Source organism: Diplotaxodon limnothrissa, linkage group LG11 (genome assembly GCF_057381915.1).
Source record: "Diplotaxodon limnothrissa isolate DT_005_m linkage group LG11, D_limnothrissa_male_GT1.1, whole genome shotgun sequence".
NCBI lineage: Eukaryota > Metazoa > Chordata > Actinopteri > Cichliformes > Cichlidae > Diplotaxodon > Diplotaxodon limnothrissa.
In genome coordinates this window covers 35,765,998-35,793,648 of record NC_140606.1, presented here as the reverse complement: position 1 = coordinate 35,793,648, position 27,651 = coordinate 35,765,998, and the positions used below count along the sequence as shown (strand labels likewise).

At 42.5% G+C, this 27,651-nt stretch overlaps 1 protein-coding gene across 1 annotated transcript; it reads left to right on the top strand.

Annotated features, from left to right (window-relative positions):
• The first annotated feature begins 16,162 nt into the window (after window positions 1–16,162).
• On the top strand, window positions 16,163–18,643 carry LOC146623464 (uncharacterized). The gene is made up of 2 exons (XM_085364946.1): window positions 16,163–17,954; window positions 18,603–18,643. Exons 1-2 carry the CDS (start codon window positions 16,163–16,165, stop codon window positions 18,641–18,643), a joined length of 1,833 nt encoding a protein of 610 aa, XP_085221072.1.
• Window positions 18,644–27,651: the final 9,008 nt, after the last annotated feature.

The window sequence follows — 27,651 nt, the reverse complement described above, 5'->3', positions numbered from 1 at the left end:
GCTGTTGGAAACGTGCGTCACCATTTGTGAATGCTGGTGGCCAAAGAGGTTTTTTGGATTTGAAATTGCGGTCCTGAAGCAGCCAAGAGTGATCATTAACTGTGCTCGATGTTAGTTAGCTGCTGAGCAGCCAGCTGAGCAGCGAATATTGGAATATCAGCACAGGTCAGCCAACCACTGCTGCAAAGCGCCACATTATTATCTGACTTTATAAAGCAAATCTTTTCCTCTCAATGTACAGCTACACCTGACCTTTAACCTCTCATTAGGCCCCGGTCACACAGGCCTAGAGACTGGTTGGCACCCCCCTGGAAACCTCGGGTCATTAAAGATCAAAACACAGCCTAGTGTGGGGTTCCACCTTTTTTCATGAAAAAAAGAGGAAGATTCATAAATGTTTGTTAACTTAATGAATAATCATGTTAAGTAACTGAGATTAGAATTACTGCTGTAATCGAGGAGCCTTAATCAGGAGTTTATTGTCTGACAATGAGTCACTTGGTAGGTTCATACAGTACAATGTTGAACTAGTGACGCAACTATCCCTTTTAGAAATTTCTAAAGAAAGTTTTTACCACAAGCAGCCACATTGCTACACCTCGAGGCGCAATATCTTCAAGCATTATCTATATTATTGTGAATTTCAACAGCCACCTTGACATAAAACTAAATACAGAATCATAAAAGTCAACACGGATAAATAACCTTGCACCAAAATAAAGTTTCAAAAAGCTCCAGAATTTATATTTCTACTAAAAGATCTTTGCTGTTGCCAAATTCTCCCTTTAGTTTCAATCCATGAGTCTTCTAGTACGATATCTATTTCTTAATATAATAAACAATGATAATAAAAGAAGGCCTAACATGTGTCCTGTGCTTCTTACCAAAGCTGCTTCACACACGTCAGTTGTCAGTCGTCCTCCAGTAAAAGCAGAGAGCCATCATTGACTGTGTTTATCCAGACCAAAACACAGCTTCTCAGAGGCATTCATGTTGGATGCTGGCCAGCTGTCATCACTGAGTAAACACCTACATTATGTTATTTAAATTTACTCTTCAGGCACAAGAGGTCATGGGATATAGGAGGAGTATTCATTTCAAATATGTGCCGAGTAAAAAAAACAAACAAACAAAGGAAAAAAAACCAAGCTTAGGGTGCAACAGGTTTAATATATACCATCTGCAAGGAGATGGATGTGAATTATGACCTCAGTGACTTTCTATAATTGCTATTAAGTCACTGGACTCGTAATTGAATCCTATTTAATTATCTCTTACTTTGTCAGAAGCCTCAGTTTTTCTTCTTTGTTTCTTTTTATAAATCAAAGTAAATGGTCTAATCAGCATCATGACCTTCTAATATATATCCAGTCTTTTGATTCATTCACAAAGACCACACACACACACACAGGTTGGGATGCTTCCTCCTTGCTTGCAGCTAGAATTCTTAACCAGTGTAACTCAGTCACGAGGGACGATGAAGACAGCAAAAACCAGCCTAGTGTTAAACAAGATGGAGCTGCATCGGTCACGTAGACACACACATTAGCTTCAGTAAGCAAAAATATAGAACACAGCCGAGCTGTACTGCAATAAGAAGTAGCTGCTCTGTAAGAAAACATGACAGCAAACCTTAAAGACAAGTAGGTCATAGAATATGCTGAGCAACTGTCCAAGAAAAGGGTAACAGCAGCACCAGACAATCCTGAGGAGCTTTGGAGACCACTTTTGGACAAATAAATATGACATAAAACGTTCTAAGTGATTTAATCTGCTCATATCTCTTTCTAACAAAATCAATGGTGTCAGTTAGGACATAACATAACTACAGTAAAGAGCCAAAGAACCAAACCACTGAAAATATTTAATAAAAACAACTATAAAACTGTTCTAACATAAGATAAATGATCCTCTGTGTCCAAAATCCACAATTTTCTGTGTATTGTGCCAAAAAAACTACTCGTGACAATGAGATGTGAATATAGACACTGTGGCTAACCCGTAACAGCTGCATAGTTCTGACATTTGCCCTTATAGTTACAGTTGGCCATGAATCTTTGGTCACTAATAATTCAGAACTGGAGCATAAAATGTGTCAAATAACGCAGTTATGATCATAATAAAGATTGCAGTCAAACTAAAGCTGGTATTTTCTCACTGAAAAGAAAAAGAAAAAACAGAATTGCAATCCTTAACTGTCTGGAACGTCTCCTGTGATGCAGACTGAGACAGGAAACTGATGTCTGGGGAAGAAGAGTCTGACGTGGTTATCTGCTGCCACCTGGTGGTAAGAGGAGAGCATTGTAGTGTAAATCATGTGCAGTCACAGGGGAGTCAGACACTTAACGCACAGCTGCGCACATCAACTGCACCCTGTCCACACAGCACTTCCTACTCTAAATAAAGACATGACCTGTTTTAATTTTTCATGTTTGCCGTTTCCAGGTGAGAACAGGCCAGCGTCAGCACATTCCAGCCAACGCTCTGCAGCACGGCAAGGCACAAGACCTTTTGTATTAGAAATCAAAGCAGAGTTGTCTTTACGTACAGCTTACTCCTGGTAATAAAAAAAGAATGCTGGCTTGCTCTCATGATTGTAGTTTTTATAAATTTATATGGAAGAAGAAGAAAAAATAATGTGTGGTTTATTTCTGTTTGCACATAAATCTCATTTCCACTAGATGGCAGGTGGAGCTCAGAATCGCCGCCTGTTTCTCCGTCCCCTGAAGATGCTCCTGAGTTTTCCATCTAATCATGTTTTATTCTGCTGGGAACTGCCTCCCAGAGTATCACACCTGCCCACTTCCTTTCTGCCTACATGCCGGGGGAATGCAGTAACCCGCTCCCACAATGCAGCGCAGATGCCCTCCGTGAGGAAACACTGCTGTGGCACTGTGAGCATATGGCACTTTCTTTAAAAAAGAAAAATAACAAAATAAGTCAGAACTTAACCTTTACTATGGCATGCTGTATATAAAAGCTGACAGGCTTGGAAGCTCACAGGGTGTGAAGGATGCTGAAGCCTTTTTTTTTTTTTTTTTTAAATATAAATTTTGCATATGAATACAAGCTTCCCCCGTCTCCTCAAAGGCAAGATATATGAAGTGAGACTTGTAACTTTTGATGGTAACCGTGTGAAACTCTTACCATCGATCCTGAGAGACTGACTGTTGCTACAACCTGCAATTCATCAAAGCTCAGCGTAATCAAGTTTCATATGAATAAAACAGAAAATACGGGACTTTTTTGCATCTTTATTCACAAGATAGCTGAATTATATTCATCTGGGTGAGACAGTTAACAGTGAGTGGCTCTAACTGAACAGCTAGAATAGCAATGACGCTGGACTGATATCTGTAAGACAGTTTTCTTACAAATTTGACACAATCAGGAACATGTGCCGTCACTAAATCTGTGGCCTCTTACAACCACACTTAAGTAAGCTACTGAAATTCAATTCTAAAAATAGCCTATAGATATCTGAAAAGATGTAACGTCTTTTGCATCTTTGTCTGCACAGAATTGTGTGTTAGTATCTCTGTCCTTTTTTTTACTTCACACCCAGAGCCCTTTGTTTACTGCTAACCGCACTGCACTGCATTGTTTGTCAGGCAGGTTTGATGGAATCAGAGTCCATTAACATGGAAGGCAGCGTCGAGGTGACTTTAGCTCCTAATTAAAAACAGATGTGTCCATTTAATAGTCTTAATACTTTGTGGGAGAGCGAGACAATCACCGCAGAAATATCTATTTGCCTCATTAAATCGGGAGGCTTGATCATGATGAGAAGCAGGGTAATGAATGAAGACAGACATGTTTACCGGGTTGTTTAAATAGTGTTTGCTGGAAGGAGACGGGGTGGAATCTAGATGGACTGCTGTTTGGTGGTGGCGTGAGGAGGAGGGAGTCCTCGGCTAAGTGAAGACTTGTGGGATAAATGGCATTTGAAGTCAGGTTTATTAAAGAAAGAAAACAAACCCCAATGAGCCATTGTTTTGTAGATACTTATCTTTTAAATCTTACAATTGTTCCAAAGCTTCACATTCTCACTGGCAATAATTTCAGATCCATTTAGCACATAGTAAACATAGTTGCTTTCATTTGAAACGAAACATTTTAAAGAGAAAGACAAAGAAAGACGGTGACTGAGGGTGCAGTCACACTCCACTTTTTGCAGGGATGATGTCAAATGTCCATGTCCAGTAGTGGTTGATATTTTGAGAGCAATGGTTTTCTGTTACTTTTGTTCTACTAATTTCTGGTTTACCTCCTTGAGATTTCAGTTTGGTTAAAAAAAATAAAATAAAAAATTACAAATCTTCTAAATGGCAATTTTTAAATACTAGCACGAGGTAGGGGCTCCTTTTTGATTTGTTAACACTGAAAAGGGTTATTGTGTATGATTTTGGAGTGACGTGCAGTGAAGACATGGCTTTATCTGATTGCACACAGAAATCAACAACCTTCTGAGCTAACAAGCTATCCTGGAAATCATGCTAGCTAAGCTAACTGCATGTTAGTTTTTTGTGTTTTGTTTTTTTTAAAGCAAATGCATCTACAGTCTCCAGTTTTGTAGGTGACCTTGTCTTGTTAGAGTATTTTAATACAGTGCCCAACATTACTAGTTAGCACACCTAACACACTTTGAACCAAATTCCACAATTAAATAATTAAGTGTAAAGAGTGGGCGTGGTACAATCACTGCCCAGGTTCACTCAAATGGAAGAGGTGGAAATGGTTCCAGGATACACTGGAATTCAGCCGTTTTCCATTTGACATCCTTTGATGACAGATGGAGTCTGACAGTGTCGGCTGTCTATGTCTGTGCACTAAAAACAAAAGCTGCAATAAAGCAGTGAATAGAATACAGAACAATATGCAATTTTCTTTTCCTTTTGTTCTGGTAAAGCAGACATACAGCCTAAACACCATATTTACGTGAAGTCAGTGGTGCCTGTTGGCAAGTTTTATCCATATATGTTCCAGCAGCTCTGTGCTGCCTAAAAAACAAAACAAAACAAACTATTCTTACTAAATATTAAAGTTGCTTTGTCACTGGTGGTTACTAGAAGCTTTGCTTCAAGACGAACATCTGATCTTGTGAAGTGTTGAACATGTCCGTGAATATGAGCCAACCCAGTTTAAGCCTGATCTTAAATTTTATAAATGAAAATGTATATGCTGCAGGATAGACCAATAAATTGTCTAATATCATTGTTAACTATGTCTATGTTATTTGTTGGTTAGATCCATTATAAGGCCTCAAACTAAGTGTTTTGAAACTGGGTGTGATCATAAAAACGTGGCTGTAAATCACCTACAATACACTCTAACCAGCACACAACTTCTGTCTAACAAGATAATTCTCCTCTCTGACTGTAACAAAATGAGCTTTGTTGCCAATTAAAGTTCTTTCATCAAAGTCATCAAAAGTCCAATTAGCAAAGTCCCAAAAACCAATATGTGACCATCTGGCAACCACTAGTTGTAACGTAGAAATATATGTTCCCCACTGATTTCTGATAGTCACTGCCAAATAGGCTGCAGGCCTGTAGGCTGGTCAATAATACCCTGGTTACTATATAATATACTAATACTAATACTAATATACTGGTTACTAGGGAAAACTGTGTATTCTGCAACCGTCTGGCAAATAGTTGATGAAGGTTGCAGGTAGTTGCTAGGTGAAACTGGAAACAATGAGGTATATGGCGCTGCACCGAAAACCTCCTTGCAATTGCTTTGGTTGCTAGCAGGTTCCAAACAAAAACAAAGAAACGAGATGCGTTTGCAGAGAAGTCCGCATCTTTCATCCAAAATATGAGCGATTTTAGCAATCTGCTAGCAAGCAAATCACAAGGTTTTTCGGTGAAGCACTCTCTTTCACACCAATTTCGTGGCAACACCCAGTAATCACATAAACTGGTTGTAGAATACACATTTGTTTCTTGCGACCAGTTTGTCAAGGTTCATCAACCAGTCTCAAGGCCTGTGTGACTGCATCTTAAATCATTTACATACAGTTGGAAAGATACACCATGTCAGGTATTTGAGAATTGCTCTTGTATTAGCACGCAACACACATGCCAAGTTCATTTAATCCTAAAAACCTCAAGCGTTTAGTAAGGCACACAAGCAAAGATACAGTATAAGCATGAACAAAAGCAGCAATGTGAGCCCAGTGGTGCAGTGTGGCTGCATTTTTATGCGTATGACAGGGATAAAGATGTGTGTGGACACTTCAGGCTTGCTCAGGGATCTGCTGTCACATCCCATCATCGAAGTGGTGCATTCACACCAGCCACGGCTCCAGGACGGCTCACTAAGTGGGTGGTGAACCTTCTCTGGGTTGACAGCGGCGATCATGTAAGGATCAGTGTCAGCGTCACTGTTACAGTCTCTGCATAGTGAAAAAAATCCTGCATCATTTAATAAACTGAAAATGGAAATAGTTTCTGAATCACTGTCAGCTCTGTCAGATTATTTACAACAGCGAGAGTGTGACCGACGGAAGTAGAGCCTGTTAAACAACGAGGACAAGCAGACTGGGAGTAGAGTTGTTAGTTGGCGCCTTGACAAGTAAGGAGCAAGCACTTCCGGCCTTCTGGGTCTTCAAAGGACCCGGCCCACATAGACCCAGAAAGCCAGGTCCTCTGAAGGATGCGGCCTACGAATTGGGACAGAGCTAATGACCCACACCCTTTTTCACACCTTGGATCATGTGATGAGGCACATGATCAATAGTAGGTCAGTGACCCTCTTAAGGAAAAACTCCTGCTAGGGTTTAAATACCTGGGACTCTCCACTGAACTGAAGGAGCTCCTCAGATGTGAAGTAAAGGGTCTTTAAGAAACTTAAATAAGTCTAGTTGCTTTTCTTTCTCCTTCGCGTACTCAACAGTCATTTCCAGCCATGGACCAGCTCCTAAATATATCCCACACATATTACAGTATGAGTCCACAAAAAATACAAAGACATCAGAATTTCACTCTGCAAAGTCACTGATTTTACTGCTCAAATGCAAAAACCCTGCGATATATTCATCCCGCTCTCGTCACTCCTTCCCCTTTAGAGCTTCATTTTTATTTTTTTGCTTTGGCTTACAAAACATAATTTATAATGCAGCTGTACAGACAAACTACTCTAAAACACTCACTGAAAAACAAATGATTGCATTCTTAATGTCAACAGTTAGGCACACATTTTCTACAAATTACAGAGAAGAAGATCAGGAAGTGAAAGTAACATATTACACAGCAAACTTCCTGCCATTGGAACTTTACTACTTTTAAAATCAATGGAGTGCAAAATAATTGAGGGAATATTTGGGTCTAAAATTCAATTCACAGGGAAAACATATAAAGCATAAACAAAGTCAAACTTTGTAACCCAAAGTAAAGTCACGACTCAAACATATAGTATAGAATTCTGTACCTTGCATCCTTGCCACTTTTTGTAGAGTTACCTGAATAAATGGGAACAAACTGTTTTTCCGAAACGCTGTCAGTAACAAACAGCCTGAAGACACCATTTAAAATGGGTTCTTTGCCAAGTTGAAAATGAGTGAAAAAGCAACCAATGTCAAAATGAAAGACCTTCAGAAAGCCTGGAGAACTACCTCAAGCCCATTAAAAACACAGTTAATAATAATAATAAATAAATAAATGCAAGACACTCTGGCTCCTTGGAAACCAAATATGAAAAGCAGCTCAAGACTATTGCAAAATACTGTAAATACATAAACTACATGTTTTTTTTTTCCAAGACAGCATTTTGGCCAATGTAGCTCATTCATGGAGTAGAAGCATGAACTGCTCACAAACACAGACAACAGGATACTGATGCGGCTCACTTATTGGTCGTGAGTCTTATAAATAAAGTTTTAGACCGATTAGGCAGAAAACCTTTCATCTTTACATCTCTACCTCAGTTTCTACTTAATTTCAAGCCTCAAGAAAACCACAGGGGAACATATGTCCTTAGATTTGAAATAAAAAGTGTGAAGGCACAGAGATTATTATTAATAGGCCATGCTCGAAAGACGTAATTTAATCAACTGGGACAATTTTTATTCTCTCCACTTGATTTCACTGTAAAAACAAAGCTTGGCAGCTTGTCAGTCAGTCACCCAGTGTACAGGTTGTTGGTGAAGTTGTTAGCGTTGATAAAAAGCTAATTGGCACTGGACAGATCTGCTGTGTGCGCTGGAAAATAAAAAGATCTCCAGAGATCGCAAGTCACCTCCAACTGGGAGCTGGCAGGGTGTGTGTGTGTGTGTGTGTGTGTGTGTGTGTGTGTGTGTGTGTGTGTGTGTGTGTGTGTGTGTGTGTAAGAGATGAAATGTGGAGCGAAAGCCATGTGAAACAGACACATTAGCAAAGGTCAAAAGGGAGAGTGCGAGTTAACGAACTGAGGAGACGGAAAGAGAAATGTGACGATGAAGATTTCGTTTTTGTAATTTTTAAGGGTTATGAACATGAACACCACTGACCGCATTTAAAATTCAGAAACGCTTTATTTTAAACTTAAGAAGCAGCAGCAGAAGAAATAATTTGCATAGACAGCCAGTGGAGTATCTCATGTGGGTGATCTGGAACTTCAATTTCATCAAATAATGTTTAATATTTGGTCTTAATCACAGATTTGACTTTATATACTTTTTAGGGCTGAGTGAGCTCATGGAGAGGAGCGAGCAGATGGTAAAAGGAGAGTAACAGAGGAGGAGCTCAGAGTGCAGGTAGGAGTGGCAACGTGAAGGTGAGCGATTAATGAGAGGTGCAGAACGTTAATATTAAGGTAGTAAACATGTTAAATTGACAGTAGAATTTTAAATAAATAACACAGGGATATAAAATAAAACATTTCATTCAGACCAGTCAGAATCTTCAAGTGTTACAGAAGAACACAAACAAAATGTATAGTTTTTATACAGGTGCAGACATCCCCACAGTTAAAGACACAATAAAAATATTCTTGGTATACCTCGGAAAAAATTCAAGCCTTTTCAACCACTATATGAGTTCCAACAGGGGTTCATGTTTGATATGGCTTTGAGTAAAGGGCATTTCTTTTTGAAAGTTTAATTTACTTTTGAAAAAAGAAAGAAAGAAAAAAAATGTGTGGTAAAACATTTCGTCGATGAACTCTGTCCGTCACAGAGTCTGCTAAGATTAAGAGAATGCATCAGGGAGACAGGACTCTGGTAATTTCACACACATATGATTTTTAGTTTTCACAACATCAGTGTTTCCTCACCTTAATCGGCATGGGATAACTTCGACTGTCATTATTTAGTTTTACAGGCCAACATCGGTGCATAGATCAGGACTTACTCACAATAAATCCCCTGAGCAAAGCCTTATAAGTGCTCACAGACCCAGATGGAGTTGACTGTAAACATGGCTGCACGGGCAGGGACCCAACAGTCTTCAGAGGGGTAATTATTATTATTAGCGCTCCAAGCTGCAGTAAATCCCCCCGAGGTCTAAAGAACAATGAACATGCACGTGGGTGCTGTGACAGGCACTTATCTAGGTATCACAGTGAGTCAGCTAGACCTTAATACCCAGGCTAATAATGGCTGCCAAGTGGAGCTAACAGTAAGCTAATAGAAGCAATGAGGGACAGGCAGGTGAAACCATGGGGACACGCCTCACTCAGACTTGGCCATCCAGAGGCATAGTCCTCAGGCTGTAATTAGTAGCCAGTGACAACAAAGCTCTACAGAGAAAAAGCAGCATGCCAAGCAGGTACACAGGGATCTGTGCAGCAATAATAAATAAATAATCAGTCCCCAGAGCTAAATATCTATTACATGCAGGTGAAGTTTACCAAAGTACGAATACAAAAATGTAAAAGTAAAACGAAGCCCGAAATTAGATTAAAACAACTTTGGAAATTTTAAAATGTACCAATATGAGTAATAACAACAGAGCTGTGGAACCTATAAACCTCTCATCTTTACATTCTTTAAACATGTTTTACTCCACACCCAAACAGCTGCATCAAGTTCCCGTTTCTAAAGACCAAGAAGAAGACACACTGACACAAGCAAGGTAGGGAAGTGAAAAAGTATCAGAGTTCTGATCTTTTCATCGGATTTGTTGCCACTTAAAATTAATTCACAGTAGCATTAGAATAGCCCTCAAACACAAGATATAGCGTAAATAAATAAATGAATGCAATGTAATTATGCAGCACAATAAACAACAGCTTTAACCTTTTCTCAGCTTAGAAATGATCTCAGTTTAAGTGTCAAACAAACATCAGGCCTCTGATTCTAACAGCACTGTCCATTAAAGCTATTGGCTTGTATTCAACACATTTGAACCCAAAGCCAATGGACCACAAAAATAATTTGGTATGACTTATAAAAGTACACTGTGCCCATTATTTCCACACACATATTTTAAATGGGCCTACAGAACCCTATATGATTGTCACGTGTATGTTTGAAGGATTTAGGCTGAGGAGTTATAGAATTTTTAAAAAAAGGAAAAAAATAAATGGTATTAAGTATATGCTTAATCAATGTTAAAATTAATACGGCATCCTTTGAAAATTCTCTCACCTGTAATAAATACCTGTGCCTTGAAAAGGCACAAGTTCAGTAACATCTTGATGAAGTGGACACTGAGGTTTGTATATGACTCACATGTGAGACTTGACCACAGGTCCACAAAACAGCTGTTCAACTATCCGTCTACACTCTGTGTATAGCTGGGAAAGTGGAGTTGCTAACAGGGGTCAATTATTTAAGTCAGCCACTTAAATCTGACATTTTCAACCGTGCTTACTAGCAGCATGTTTCCTGCCTTTATGGAAACACAGTTTGCAGTGCATGCTACTCTGTTGTTGGACTTTAAAGAGCCAAAATCCACGCAACAGAATTCCTCCGACTCTTCTTTTCAGGAACGCAATCATTTGTTTCCATTGGAGTGCCATGTTTGGCAACACCGTCGCTCAGATTTCGCTCAGTACATCAGTATGATTTCTGTTGACTTACTGATGTGTACGGTTGCAGAGCACGTTTTATGGATTTTACCAAACCAGCACGCGCACACACAGAGTATACTGCAAATGACATGTTATCTTTGCCCAAGAGCTCAAACGGGAAGGAGGCCAGCAGGAGTAACAGTTTCAATGCACATGAAGTACAAGTTTATTTTTATTATTATTATTATTATTTTATTTTTCGTAATTATGGTCCAGGACTCTCTCGTTTCAATTGTGCAAATTGTGTCCTGCCCTGCTGAAATAATCTAACAAAACATAAACAAAATGGAGAAAAGCAAGAGATCAAATTTTTGTGGCTCTGATTTCACAAAGAAATTATGCATCTAACCCGCTCAGTGTTTATTCATTTTGCACCAAATAGTCTTTTTTTCCCCGTGATGAGTGTAGAAATGAGTGCATAGCAAGTGCAAATGTTTTCGGTAGGAATCTAACAAAAATGAGGCAGAAGCCCATTATCCTTCCTCAAAATACATATCAGGCCTTCACCAAGACACAATTTGTGTCCTCACTGATGGCCCAAGATGCAATTACCACAGCCAATAAAACAGCACACATTTTCATATTTCATTGTCCCCAGTGAGTACATGACTCAGTTGTGGAATTACTGACCTGCTCAGCTCAACTGGCTGAGTGTAGTTTTAAATATGAATGCCACACATTTAGCATGCATCACATAAGCATCCTCTCTGTCTTGTACTGTGGAAGTAAATGTGGTCTTAAGGACGTCAAACATGTCTCAAGCTTAAGTAGACAGGGTGAGGATGTGACCCTGATTCTCTTTGTTACTCATGCTCTCGTCCCACTAAAGTAGTTTGACTTAACATTCAAGCAGCAGCACTTTAGAAATCAAATAAGTGAAAAATCGAAAGCGATAACATGATCTGAAATTCAACCTGAATAAGACCAGGAACACTTCACACGCTCTGCTATTTTGTTATTCTGAATCTAAAACCCCAACCCAGCCCACCAAAATATTCTGCAAAATCTGCAAAAATGGTCTGATTAGGATACCTTTCTTGATCATTTATTAATTAAATAAGGAAAAAATGCACTAAGGTTACTGTAATATATACAATAATATATATGTGCACAGTAATATTCAGACTGTTAGAAAAGGAAGTGCTAGTTCACAAAGCCCTCTGTTAGGAGACTTCCCAATGCGGCTGTTGCTGCTACACAGTATCTAAAGCCGACCCCTCGCTGCACCGAGCCCAGGGGCTGATGGGAGTTCTCGGGGGAACCATTAGTGAGCGGATCGGCAATGTGGTGCGCAGGGAGCGAGTGCAATTCATGGGAGAGCGCCGAAAGAACTCACAACACTCTAACAACACCTGTCACCCCTGCGCCTAATGAGAAACACAATTAGCAATTAACAGTGCGATCTGTCAGGGCTAATACCTGCCGCCCTGCACACACGCATGCACGCACGCACGCACACACGCAGCCAGGGGGGAGAAACCAGACCCCCTTCATCAGCACTTCCATGCAGGTATGAAATGAGCTCAAGCAAGCGGATCAATTAGACAGGTGATGTAATGTTGTGAAACTTAAGCTGATGCCTCGGTGGCAGATTTTCTTAACGGCGTCCTCGCCGATGCTCCACAGTGACTTTTAAGACAGGAATTAAGCGTGGTTTTTAATCACTCAGCAGGGAACTGAACTCAGGAGTTGGACGAGCAGCATGCTGGATATAGATCATCTAGCGTCAGCTATTAAACTGTGTGCGCAATGGGAGGTTTGTCAAAATGCATTTTGCTGGTAGATTTGGTGCTCTATTCTCCTGTAAACCAATTGCCACCATGGGGATTAACAGGAGATGAACTGAACAGAGTATAAACAGCAGAGACTATAAAGTCCCCTAAATCAGCACATTCTCTGTGTGTGTTTTTCTTGTAATCCCTGTTAGCTGTTGTCTCATGACCTTAACTTCCAAAGATCAACTCAAAGACAATATTGACCCTCCCATCGATAACCTGTGAGGGGATATCTGAGAGCGTGGCTGTGTTTTCAGAGGTGAAGAACAGCAGATTTCTTCATCAGAGAAGTCTATTTGATATTCATAAAACTATGTTATCTTCCACATTTTTTTGCTCACTTGTGAGTTATTACACTATAATATTGAGGAAGATTTTTCTTCAACTCAAAAACTAAATATACCAAGTATAACACACCTAGAATATTATATTTTGGAGAAAACTGGAGTATGAAAGCACTGGATGTTACACTGGCTTAAATATCCCACAATGCAATGCAACTAGGTATTGTTGGAGAGCACTAAAGGTTGAGCTCTAATGTCAGCAACTATTGAAATGCATCGCTACCCTTTGGTACACGGTGTGTGTTGAAATGAGTGTACTCTCAAACAAGAGCAGCTTACGATTGCTAAAGCATCTTCTGTGGGCCACGTAAACATGTTGAACAATATCACTGCGCACAATTTGGGATTTGGTATGCAACACTAGTTATACAGTTAATATTAAATGAAGATGCCTACATGAATCCTCATTCATACCACTTAAACATGAACCACCAGTCTTCAGGTTCACAGCATAACTACAGTAAAGAATGGTCAAGTCACACAGAGTGTTTTTAAAAAGTTTTTTGGGAATGAAGAAAAGGCAGAATGACATAAATGACTTATATTACCATATATTCTCAGGTATCAAAACAACACATTTTCATTCTGGGAGATCACATAATTTAACTTTGTCAGACATCACCCCTGAGCCTTGATGCGCTGGCTGATTGAACTACCATGTCTGCAATGGGAGGAAAGGGGTGGTGGTGGTATAAGTCACAGGTTTATTAGCCAATAGACTAACAAAACTGTGACGCCTGCATCCAGTTCTGACTTCTGTGTTTTGTACATGCTTTTCCCCACTTACTGATTTATTTCATTTCTATTCACTTTTTACTTTGAACATCATTTGCTGGTTAGATTTAAGGGACTAAATCAGGGGTGGGGAACTCCAGGCCTCAAAGGCCGGTGTCCTGCAGGTTTTAGATCTCACCCTGGATCAACACACCTGAATCAAATGATTAGTTCATTACCAGGCCTCTGGAGAACCTCAAGACATGTTGAGGAGGTAATTTAGCCCTTTAAATTAGCTGTGTTGGATCAAGGACACATCTAAAACCTGCAGGACACTGGCCCTTGAGACCTGGGGTTGGACACCCTTGTCCTAAATACTATGCCTCTTCCCAACACATGTAACAAGGACATTTTATGGATTTTACCACACCAGGACACACACCCCAACACGAGTTGGAAGCGACAGACATGTCCCGCTAATGCCATAAAACCAGAGAGCAACACATCAGGACAACTTGTAACTGAGAAACAGCAGAAATTTGACAATTTAAAACTTTATTAGGCTATTAGGTCATGGAAAATGATACGGCGGACTAAACATGAGTGCAAATGATTGTCTTTTTGTGCTAGCCCTGCGATAGACCAGCCAATTGCTCATCACCAGTGTGACTTATCTCTCGCCCTATGACAACCGGGATAGACTCTAGGACCCCCCACAGTCCATGACCTTGAATTAGGATGGATGGATGAGGTGAGAGGCTGATCAAACATAAAATATTTGATCCGTTTCACTTTTTAATATTTATATGCAAGCGAGAGAAAGGTCAGAGGTCAGATTTGGGTCCTCGTACCTGACCCTGCAACCAGCAGGCAGTCTTGCTCAGTGATACTTCAGCAGTTCAAATTGCTGAAAAGCAGAAATGAATCACCTAATGATTCAATTTCGTAAGAATATCATGTTCAAGCCTAATTAAAATTTCTTGTATTTATAACACAGACATCACAAAAACTTTTGCAATATGAATTTCTAGCAAACCGGCTTTCTCACACATCCCGCAGCTCACACACCAGTACAAACACTGCTGTGTTCTAATTGGATTACACCCCTCTGTGTGTGTTTGCAAGTGTGTGTGTGTGTGTGTGTGTGTGTGTGTGTGTGTGTGTGTGTGGCATCTCCAGCATAGTAATTGTGTCAGCCTTGCTGGTCAGTGGGGAATTGAAGTGTTAAATCCAATTCTGAATTTGTATCTCTTGTACAGAGGAGGGGGAGATGTAGCGCGAGTACCAACCATATGTCACCATCCCCAATTCAGAGGGATTGAATATGGATGAGAAACAACTCGGGTTCCTGGCGTCGCCACCGGTAGCAGGTTTAGACTGTGACGGTGTGTGCTCATTTGTTATCGGGGAGGAAGTGGAGTTGTAGACACCACCAGCAAGATTTCTGTTAATGAAGATAAAACTGATTCAGTGGCTTTGGCCTCCGTGCTTCTTTGCCAGTGTAATGCCCAGTAACGGACTGCTCCAGACAATATGATGAACAAAAGGGAAGGAATTTTAAATATTTTGCATGAACCGGATTGTTAGTTCTAGTAAAAATGTGTAATCTAACACTATCCTAGCTGAAAAACGTCATATTCATCTCATGTTTACTGATAAAACCTGGTAAATATAAACTGAAACTAAACTGTAGGAGTGTTTCTGTCACGGACCCGGTTCCGGGGACTCGGGGTTCGTGAACAGTGTGGACCTTTATTGTTATTAGTGTATTGGATGTATGTTTGCTGCACTGTGTTCTTGTGTTCAATGCTGGTGTGTGTATGTGTGTGAGGCTGGAGGATGAAGGACAGCCACCTGCAGGCCTGATGGGTGTGGCCCTGCCAGCTGCTGGTCACGCCTAGCTTACCACACACCTGCTTCTGATCAGGATCGTCGGGGGAGCTACTTAACAGAGCGATGGAGCTTCCTCCGGCGCAGGATCGTTGAGTTAGACTCCATGTCAGTGTTTGTAGTGCTGGTCAGTGTATGCCTGCTGGAGTTGGTGCCATAACGGCTGTGTCTGTGTTTTTTCCTCAGGAGAGTGGAACACAGGACTGCAAGACACACGGGGTGTGTGAAGGCACAGGGGCAGAGAGCACGGGATACCAGCACTTGGGAGAAGACACGTCATGGGAGTCGAGGGAGCACTTTTGGAGATTCAATGTGTGGTGTAGCCTACATTTACCTCACTGTAAATAAACCCACTGTTCATTTCATTAAGTCCAGCGTTTGGGTCCTTTCTCCAACATCCCCCACGGTCTGCCCCCCAGACCGTGACAGAACGATCCTGCCATTATGGGCCCAGCGGACTCAAGGACCGTCTCACAGGAGGAATTGCTCGCCCAGCTCTGGAAATACTGTCGGAGCATTATCCAGGCGGCAGATCCACATCAGAGACACTTACAGGTCGTATTTTTTGATTCCTTCTTATCATCAATCACCTCATCTGTGAGCTTTTTGGACATTAAGAGACTAATTTCGATTATAACCACGCTGAGGGAAAGTTCCTGTTTTGAGCTGTTTGGTTTGGGCTGTCCGGGCGAGGAGGATATGGCAACCTCCCTGGGAGCCCTTGCTGCCTATTTCTTTTTTCATAGGCTGATAGCCTCCCCGCCGTCGCTTGCAGCTCGCTTGTTGGACCCTCCATTGCGGGGGAAACGTTTCACACGCCCTCTGCACCTCACCCCATCTCCACTCACCTCTGCGGCACCTGCTGAGTCAGCAGACCAAGGACCGGCAGCTCAAAATCACACAGCTGCTCTCCTGTCCGGCCGGCTGGTGGAACCTCAGCCTGATACGCTGGCCCCGGCATCGTTACAGAAGCGACGCTTGCGCCGCCGGCGTGCCTCACCGCAGTCAGACTCTAAAACTTTCCAACAGCCGGCTGTGGTGAGTCATATGGACAATTCTTCGTCACTCACCTCTACCGTTTACTCTGGGGCTATGTTTATACGGCCAGCTGCCCAGCCGGTAGCCAAAGCGCAGCCAGCGGCCCAGCTGGTCGCCGTACCACAGCCAATCGCCCAGCTAGTAAGTCGGCCGTCACCTGCTGAATCATTCCCCGCGACATCTACCTCGCTGCCTACCGTTTCATCCCGTTCACCATCTACACCACCCGCTGCTTCACCATCTGCAGCTGTAACACCATCGTCATCTCATCCGCATGCAGTCACCCCTCAGCCATCTTCTCCACCAGCGGCAGGCTCCATTCCACTACCCACTCCAGCAGCCCTGTCCGGAGGGGGCGACCTCACACGCGTCCAACGCCTGATGGACTGGGTAACTCACACCACCAACGCAAGGGCAAGAGTGGTGGGGTTAAATGCCATCGAGGCAATTCTGGAGGGAAGTCCCTACCTCGGCCAGCTTAAGGAAGTTTCCGCCTTCCTTCGCACCCTGCATGAAGCCCGGGGGGTAGTGCAAGCTCGGGAAACTCCAGACTTTGTCCAGCAGCAGCGGCTCGGCGAGCGGGAGCTCAGCATGCCCGAGCAGGAGCTCAGCGAGCGGGAGGAGCCTGCGTCGCCAGCTGTGGAACTCGGCGAGCCGGAGCAGCTCGGCGAGCCGGAGCAGCTCGGCGAGCTAATGCTGGAGGAGCTCAGCGAGCCGGAGGAGCACTGTGAGCCGGAGCAGCCCAGCGAGCCACCCACTGAGAAGCCCGCACTGCTGCTGGCGGACCTCAACGAGCCGGAGGGACCGGCGTTGCCAGCAGAGGAGCTCAGCGAGCTTGGTGAGCCCGCGCTGCCACCGGAGGAGCTCGGAGGTCCGGAGGGATCCGCTGAGCCAGAGCTGGAGGTCTGCGTGCCGGAGGGGCCGCCACGTCCTGCAGCCCGGCCGCCACGTCCTGCAGCCCGGCCGCCACGTCCTGCAGCCCGGCCGCCACGTCCTGCAGCCCGGCCGCCACGTTGGGAATCGTGGGTGGTGCTGAGGCGGGAGCAGCAACGCCGCCGCCACCGGACCCGTGGCCGCCCGCCGGAGCAGTCACACTGCCGCCACCGGACCCGTGGCCGCCCGCCGGAGCTGCAACGCCGTTGCCACCGGATCCGTGGCAGGCCGCCTGAAGCGTTCTGCTTCCATCACGGGGTTAGAGGTAGGCCACCTGAACTTTTTTGCCGCCACTGCCTAACCCGCAGCGGGTCCCGCTTGTTTTGCCGTCCTGCAGATCGGCCGCCAGAACTGTTTGCTGCCACTGGACCGGGGGATTGGACTGTTGACCTGTGTTTTTCTTTTGTTGCTTTGTGGTGGCTGTTTAGCGGAGTGGTTTTGGGGCCCTCCGTCCTGGACCCCCCGCCACCCGCCCAGGGTTGGTTGTTCTGTGGTTTTGTTTTGGGGTCGTCGGCAGTCGACCCTTAGAGGGGGGGTACTGTCACGGACCCGGTTCCGGGGACTCGGGGTTCGTGAACAGTGTGGACCTTTATTGTTATTAGTGTATTGGATGTATGTTTGCTGCACTGTGTTCTTGTGTTCAATGCTGGTGTGTGTATGTGTGTGAGGCTGGAGGATGAAGGACAGCCACCTGCAGGCCTGATGGGTGTGGCCCTGCCAGCTGCTGGTCACGCCTAGCTTACCACACACCTGCTTCTGATCAGGATCGTCGGGGGAGCTACTTAACAGAGCGATGGAGCTTCCTCCGGCGCAGGATCGTTGAGTTAGACTCCATGTCAGTGTTTGTAGTGCTGGTCAGTGTATGCCTGCTGGAGTTGGTGCCATAACGGCTGTGTCTGTGTTTTTTCCTCAGGAGAGTGGAACACAGGACTGCAAGACACACGGGGTGTGTGAAGGCACAGGGGCAGAGAGCACGGGATACCAGCACTTGGGAGAAGACACGTCACGGGAGTCGAGGGAGCACTTTTGGAGATTCAATGTGTGGTGTAGCCTACATTTACCTCACTGTAAATAAACCCACTGTTCATTTCATTAAGTCCAGCGTTTGGGTCCTTTCTCCAACATCCCCCACGGTCTGCCCCCCAGACCGTGACAGTTTCATGTCGTTTATTACCTCAAAAAAATTTAATTACTTAAATGCTGGACATCTGTTTCCTGCCAAAGTTGCCTACTGCAATCAACAGCTTTAGTATAAAGAGCAGCACTAGCAAACACAGGACTGCTGCCTCTCCAAGGTCTCCAAGTCTTCCTCTTCCCCTGAACATTCACTCAGCAGATTCTGTGACACATTTAGGTTAGAGATATTGAAACAAATCTGTTGAGGTTTCTTTCATTCTGTATCCTCACAATATTTGATTCTATACTGCAGAGTCCAATTTGTGTCCATATGAGAAATGCAGCTGCTTTTGCGTGCATCTGCAGTTCCTTGTGTCTGCTTCTGTTTGTCCAACATGAGAACTGTTTTAGATGTCCTTTGTGTCACTCAGCTGAATAGTCTGCACAGCCAGGCTCTCCTACTGTCTCACTATAAATGCACCAGACAATTATCAGTACTATATTCACATGGGTAAAATCAACCATTATATGAACTTCGTACAGGGGAGCTGACAGGATAAAGTCCTTTAATGTGCAATCCAGCTGCGTCTGACATTTCCAATCTTGCAGCCCTGTCTGGCAATCTCTAGCAAGGTTCCGTGTGTCATATTTATGTGTCTGAAACATCTTTATTTGATCATCATCAATTACAGCATTTGCTGTAGCTAAAAGGGCGCATGGCAACTACATGACAAAGCAGCAGAGACTTTTTTTGGTTGGGGTAAATGACCCAAAATAAAGTCCACACTGGAGGAAATGCAGGAAAGGCATTAGAGTCTAACTTCTGTGGGATGGGTGTCATCCACAACCACTGTGTGAAAAGATGCCTCTGATATTTCTTCAACAGTTTCCAAAGTGACAAAGACATTAGCTCACTAGGGCTGAAAGTGAACTGACACAAATGGTCCAATCATGCACAATCAAACCTTTGACAGTTTCTATAAGGCTGCAGATCTGCACTGTAAGGCAAAACTATTTCGAATCATGGGCCATGGACACAGATCTGCACCACTAGAGGACTAAATCATTAAACACTGTCACCCTTACCAATCAGTATTAGAAATGCTAGATGTTTTTAACTAATTATTTATACTTTATTAAATGTTAATGTGCAACAAAAATTTGCGAATTTGTCAAAGCCCTCAAATATCTAACCTAAACTTTTTCCACTCACTGAAATCGGCAGAGCATCCACAGACCCGAACTACCTGTGCTGTGTAATTCTAATTTTTACTGCTTGTGCTGCAGCAAGTTAACAGAATAGTCATCTTTTTCAGCTGTTTACTTTCCTTGTTTTCTGATCAGAGGACTAGAACATCACACACACGCCAGCACATGTCACAAAGCATATCATACTACTTGACCTGCTAGTCTATCGCAGGGCGAGCAAAAAAAGACAATCATTCTCACTCAGATTTAACTGCAGTGCAGAAAAATGGCAGCAATCAAAACTAGTATGTAGTTACACAAGCCTAAACAAAACATTAATCTTGTGGGTTACCGCTGTTGTTGAGGTGACAACATGAGGCGATAATAAGGTGTAACAGTAAATTTACTAGTAGTTGTTTTCTTTATGGTTTGACGTGAATGATGAACACAGTCCCATGGTGCATTAATTACCGTTAACAGGCAAGTATAGTGGGAAAGGCAGGATAAAAAATTGTGAAGAGAACAAGATATTTACCAAAAGATCCAGATAGTTTCTTTTTACTGAGCTAAAAGGGGGGAAAAGGTAATGAATAAAGTATTGGCTCCAAAGCTTGTTAGCAGCTTTGCTTCAGGAAATGTATGCATATAATCTATAATGTCTCCTGGGTTTAATGGCAGTATCCCAATCTGTTTCCCCTGCAGCTTCAGAGTTCTTTGACTTATTCTGCTCATCTCTACTTCAGAGACAATCGTATAAGCTGCATGCATATACAGTAACCAGTGCTGCTGTTCCTTTTGCAGAAACTGCAATTCCAAAGAGGTTCTGTTCTTACAATTATGTAGTGTTCCCATTTCGGTTGATCTGTAAGTCCCTCTGGTTTTCTCAACCACCATCAAAAAGTACCACATCTACTGAAAATGCCAGGCTAACCTTAGTGGTGTCAACTTGCAAAGAGAGACTACCCCACTGTGTATAATGACACCTATTAAAAAGGCAAAATTGAGCCTTTATTTTCAGTCAATTAAAATTTTAAAAGAAGGTGACACTGCTGAAAGTAGTAAGGAGTACGTACTTGACCTGGTAGTTACTGTGGTTTTATATAAAACAGTCTTACTGGAATCCTATTTAATCAATTAATTAGCTAAAACATAATGATTGTAATCAAAGTCCACTTTAAGTCTTAAGCGTTCTACAGGGGAAAATAAGATGAATATTTCGTTAAACCACAAACTGTACATGAAAGATGGACATAGTTTCAGGGTTCTTACTAAAGACCAGGAGGTGGTGACTCATCTGGTTACATAAGACCTAAAGATGTACATGAAAAAAATGACCTCTCTGCTCTATTGAACCATGACCTCAGTAAACAGTATGCTGCAGTTTAATCACTAAATTTATGCATCAATTAAGATAACATGATGTTCTTATGGTTCCAATTAGTGTCGAAATAGAACAAAATCTTTTAGGGTGAGCTTACCTAGTGATTGTCAAATCAGTGGTGTCCCTCAGCCTGATCCCACCTCTCATTAGTCAAACCTGATTTCAAAGGACCAAGATGGTGATGGACAACTAGACAAAAAATATACAGAGGCAGTGAATTGGAAAAACAACATAACTCCACGTCTACTGTCTTAAAATGGATACTTTGTACAGTCCCTGCTCTTCTAAACCTTCATGTCTCAAGTTTAACATTGTGACCACCTATATCGCTGAAGTCCTGGTGCAACTCTCCTGGTGTATTTTTATTTACCTTCATCCACAACTACTAATGCAGTTTTTAGCATACATAAAAAAACAGCTACCATTAATATTTACTGCACAGCTGTGGCTTCTGTGTCATTTAGACTTGTGGGAAATGGGTTGTGTAAACAGGAGCTAAAAACAGAAACATTGAATAAGCAATGCTTTTTTAAAACCACCATTACTCATGTACATAAATATATGAATAGAACAGCAGGACAAAATGCCCAGTAAGGCCCCATTCCAATGCGGTTGTGTTATTTGAATTATTACCAGTTGGTGAAATTTTAAAATGCGGTTCTCTTACTGAAACAGGACCCAAAAGTTCTGATTTAACTTCAGGGCTTTGGAAACAGGCAGCTGTCGAGAGCCCTCCAATATGGCAGACAATGGGTTCATTAAATCCAACAAAAGCATTATATATAGCACATGTGTGCAGTTTACATGCTGTTGGGTTTGGGGGGGGGGGGGGGGGGGGGGGGGGGGGGGGTTATATTCTCAGTGCAACACAGCAGTCCCAACATGTGCTCTAACGCAAACATATTTATATGTTGCAACACATGTAAGGAGCACCAACTGTCGACATGCACTAGTTGTTCATAAACAGGAGTTTGTGGCGATTCGTCTTTTTATCATGGAAAAAAGGTGAAAATGGGATATGCCCCCTCTGGTGGTTGAGAATGGCAAAGCTAAGAACCTGTGAGACTTCCAGATCCAGATGGACAAGCTGGTGTTGACTAACCAACCGGACATAGAAGTGGTGGACAAAGAAGAAGAAACACAGAGAAGCTCTAGGAATACCAGGGGCTGAGAGAGTAGCTAGAGAAGATATGAAACTGGGCAAGTGGGTCCAGCAGATCCCAGGAACTCCAGAACTCTGTCCCAGGAGCAGCAAAGATACTGTGCAGGGCCCTCAAGCTGCCAAAGGACAAAAGACCACCCCACAGCGGCGAGTGGGACACACACACACACTCACACTCACCAGTACTCTTCCTCTAAGAGTACTGGTAACAGTAAGCAGGGAGTCACACATGCACATTCTTTGGTACACTGACAACTGTATGATAATGTTGCATTAAATTTAAGCTGAGCATACAAATATCTAGAACCTCCTGGGTCACGTTTTTATGTAACAGCAAGGAGACTTGAGTCAGAGCATCAGCAGTTTGTGCATAAATGTATGTATCTACAGAAGACACACACACACACACACACACACACACACACCTCTTTTTCATTAAGAGCCAGGAGTGTGAGTAAAGTTTGCTTTTGTAATTGCACTGCTCTTACACCGTTTGACAGGCAAACAGTGGTGTGGCTCTTTAATGTGCCAGAAACTCCTTAACAAGCAGTGATTAACCAGAGGCAAGGCTATGTCAAATCACAAGTTTACAGTTGGGAGTGAAGCACATGTAAAAGCTTCCTTTTTCAGCAGAAAACAACACTGTGCTCTGTGCTGTAGCCCAATTATGTGATTTACACAGGTAAGACAGGCGGATTACTTACGAACAAATGTTGCTTTGAGTACAGTTGGCCTTTCCTGACCAGTAAAGACTAGCATTTTTAGAGATGCCAATGGGAGCTGCCCAGTACAACCACAGTTCTCTGCTGCTGGCCACTCAACTCCTCCACTGAAGTAAGTGGAGCCTTGAGCTTTTGTGTAAGTGCCTTGAACAAGGGCACATGTGCGATAATTGCTGAGGGAGTGTGGAGAGTTGCTCATTTACTTTCTCTGCTCAGATATTTGAAACTGGTCAGGGGATCTGAACAAGCGGGCTACTAATCACATATTTTAGGGCTACTCAAACGCAAAAGCACTTCACTGAGGTTTTTTCCAATAGTTTAAAAAGGCAGAAATTAATCCTTGTAGGGCCTCGGGGTTCATGGACAAAGACTTTCATGCTTCATCTGCATCATTTCACTCACTACTGACTCAAAAGAAGATTGTTACTTTCATATGCAGTGTTCTGCCAATATGGCTCTCTTCTGGGATTTGAGAGCAGTAACAAGACCCCAGCAAAGAACAGCGCAGGCATCAGCAACTTTCTACCACTTATCTGGATCCAGGTCATAGGACGGCAGTCTAAGAGGGGCTGCACAGACCTCACTGTACCTGCTCACTGACTCCAGCTCTTCAACAGGGGATTATTGTGGCATTCCCAAGGTATCTCAGAGAAATGTCCAAACCAACCACCCCTCAATGAATCAGGTTTTTATCATGGCATATTTCCTAGTAGGGTTCCTTGATACAAAATGGTCCCAGGACAGGGCTTAAAAAGACCCATATGATGACGAAATCAAGGAATCTAGTAACCTCACCCAGGCTGCAGAGTAGGGCCCTGTTGTCCCCACAGCTTAGTGTAATGTTTTGTGAACTGGGCAGTAGCCAAATGTAGAGGCTTTTAAGTCCAAAACGTGTCCACCCACACTGGTTTAAGAACTACACAACTGAGTAATTAAAAATAGAATTCCATCTCATCATCTTTTCCAGTGGAAAGAAAAAAGGCCGATAACATTAGGAAATGTAAGGTATGATGCCAAGAACTCATGTGTTAGGGCTTACAGTACTGATAAAGGGCAGCGTGGAAGTTCCTACAGTGATGACAAGCAGAGTAACTACACTATATCAGGAAGCACAGTTTCCCATCATTATCTCTCATCTCTTGGCAAACTTGGGCTATATCTATCAAGTCCACAGCAACTCTATACCATCAACACTTGTCTCTACCCTTCTCCCCTTCCACTCCCGCCCCTTTCAAAGCTCCTCTTTTTCTAGCCCAAGAGAGGAGACACGGCCATAAATCTCAGAGTAGCTAATGAACTGCATTTAACAATAAAATGCACTGGAAATGGAACATTTCATTTACAAGAAGATCAATGGCAGTGACAAACACCCTTCTTGGAGCGACTAGTTAGCGGGATGATGTTCCGCAGGCAATCCAATCAATCACCGCACACCGACACGAAGATCAATCAAAAGAGGAAAAAGAGGAAGGAGGGGGAAAAAAAAAGGACTTGAAGCTTTTCTCTTTATAGTGTATTCATGGCCTTTATTTAAAGAAGGCCACTAATCACTTAGTGCAGAAGTCCACCTTCTTGTCCTCTTATTTCTTTCACTCTGTGGATATTCTTGCCGTCTCTTTTTGTTTCTCCCTCTTACACTCATGAGGAAGGCAGCTGAGAGGCAGGAGGAGAGTGAGTGATAACCATCCGGGGAGTCAAGTGCTCCATCACCGCCATCCCCATCTGCGACCCGACAAGTTCATAATGCCAGGCATCTGCTTTCATTTATAAAGGCCTCACTTAGCCCTCGCACACACACTTACAGTCTCTCCAGCTATTTTGCTACGCCCTCGCCTCCTCCTCCTGCCTTCTCTCTCGTCACTCTTTTTCTCCCCATCCGGCTGGCTGAGAGGGAGAGCGCTCTTGTCCTCTTCCTCACCTAATCCTCCTCATCTCCTCCTCTTCTTCTGCTCAAGACCTCTCTGGTCCCCTGCTCCCCCCTTTATCCTCCACAGTTGTACCCATTGCTTTGCTTCCAGCTCTACAGACCCCTCAAAGTCTACCAATTTTCATTTTATTTTCATTGTAAAGAGACATAATATTTGCATTAACACCAAAAAAGTGACGGCATACAAAACAAAACTTTGAATTTATTCAATTTAAACTTAGTTAAGTATAGAAAACAGAACGATTTTGAGAATACCCTTTTAAAATGATGGCGTTTGCTTTATGAACAATTAGTAAAAGCTGCGTTCTTCAATAAAGAACTTATTCTGCAGCTGCTTTCATGACAAAAACATGTGCAATGCTATTTTGAGCTTTTAAATATTGAAGCATTGAAACAATGAATTGATCTGCTGAAATTATTCTGACGCCGTCTCACAATTAATGAATCATTCAATTCTCTATGCTGGAATGTGCAAGTTTGGCAAAAGAGACATTTGCAGCCATTAGGTGGTGCACTTCCCTCACTGTTAATAGGAGGGACCTCAAGAGAAGACAAAAATATGAGAGGGAGAGAGAAAAACTTGCTTTGCCCATTATGAAGTAAATTTTCTGAAATGGGTTTTTATCATGAAAAATAAAATGCAACATCTGTTGTAAATATATTTGGATACATTAGTGTGTCCTCTGAGGGCCACATGGAAATCACTGGCAGCCTGTGTGTGTGCGCGTGTGCACGTACGTGTGCGTGCGCGTGCGCATGCCTGCATCATTGATGTGCTGAAGTGGCCGCACACACTTTTAAGCAAAAGGCAGAACAGAGCTTTGGACTGAGCAGTGGACTTCTTTTTGCCAGAAGCCTTTTGTTAAATACCTCATGAAGTACCTTTGATGGAGTACTTCAGCATTAAACTTCTGTCTGGAGCAGTAAGAAAGGACAAATGCAGTAATAAGGCAGACAGATCATGAATGTAAACAAAGTAGAAAGTGCCTTATTACAATAATTACATTTTCACAAAAAACACAAAAGGCTCAAGGCTTTAAAAAAAAGATAAGTGTCCTAGAAAGATTTTTCAAGCGACTCTCATGTGTAAAGTAGTTATGTTTAGGCGTGACTTGTTGTTTAAATAAGCAAAAATAAAAAAATATAACCCGTTGAAGATATTAACTACTGAAATGCTCCAAAATGGACACTGCTGTATCTGATTTGATCGACAGGGCAGCAAATGATCTCACACACTGCCAGCAAACATATAATACACATAACATTACTGCAAGAAGTTACTATTAGAATTATTATAATCTTTTAAGTAAGACAGTGGTGGGATGCACCGTCAAGCTCAGCTGTCAATAACTAGAAGGCTGCTCAAATGTTGTGCTTCTCCACCGAGACCCATGCCATATCTCACACTATACCTCAAGTCACTCAAAAATGTTTTTAGCTCTTCCTTGGCCTTCCCCCTAAATTTCCTAACACATGGACTAGTAAATAATTCTGTTCACTGGCTGAGAGCCCATAAAAGTCAACTGTACATAATATCAAAATTAATCCAGAGAGAGCGACTGGTTATCCGAATCTGGTCCAGTTTTTCACAATTATCAGATTTATCACTGACATCCTGTTTTGTTTTAGTTCCTGTTTCGAGCTTCAGTTTGACCAGTTGATTGTGTGAAACCTCATGGATGAATGTACTGGACCACCTACACCTACAGGAGCTGATCAACCACGCAAACCTATGCCATGAAGCTCCCAGCATAGTCTTTGTGCTGATGTTAATGCCAGAGGAGATTTGGAGCTCTCCAGTTACTGAGTCAGCTGAGCGTTGGCGACCCTTACACACCACGTCGCTCAGTAACTTCTCGTCTGTGGCATCCTATTATAGTAAAATGCAAAAAAATCAGTGATTTCTTGAGAACTATTCATTCCTCAAAAGACAGACTACATGGCTAGGTGCTTGATTTTATACATTTGTAGTGAACTTTGAAGATGTGGTCCAATACTTTTATCATGTATTGCATCCGCAAAAAATTTGGGGTTAAACACACTAGTTTTGCAATAAACTTTGTCTTAAGTTTATTATCAGTCATCAGTATTTTGTCTGATTGGCTGGTTGTCACAAGTTATTTTAGAGGACCGTGGGAAAGACATCAATATATCGGACAAATAGCAACTTGTATTGGTTGACAGAAGGTGCTATTATTGCTAAAGCTTCTATAAATATCAGTCTTTATGTTGTCTTATGATATAGCCCAAGAAAAAGACTACATTTGTTAGGTTGGTATGCTGCTGTAAGTGTATTTTTTTTATACAGTTGAGAAAAAGCAAACATTGCAAAGGACGTGATTGAACAAAGGCAAAAATCAAAGCTTTTCCGATTGCTCACTTGTCTCGTCTGACTGAGTCCCTGTTACAATGTTCTGTATTCACCAAGTTTGTTTTTGCAGCTATATTTTTGCTCAACATCAGTGC

Excerpts from the sequence above, each read along its gene's own strand:
- LOC146623464 (XM_085364946.1), top strand. The coding sequence starts at position 16,163 with ATGGGCCCAGCGGACTCAAGGACCGTCTCACAGGAGGAATTGCTCGCC. Across the intron at positions 17,955-18,602 it reads CTTCCATCACGGGGTTAGAG|GAGAGTGGAACACAGGACTG; the intron begins GTAGGCCACCTG and ends TTTTTTCCTCAG.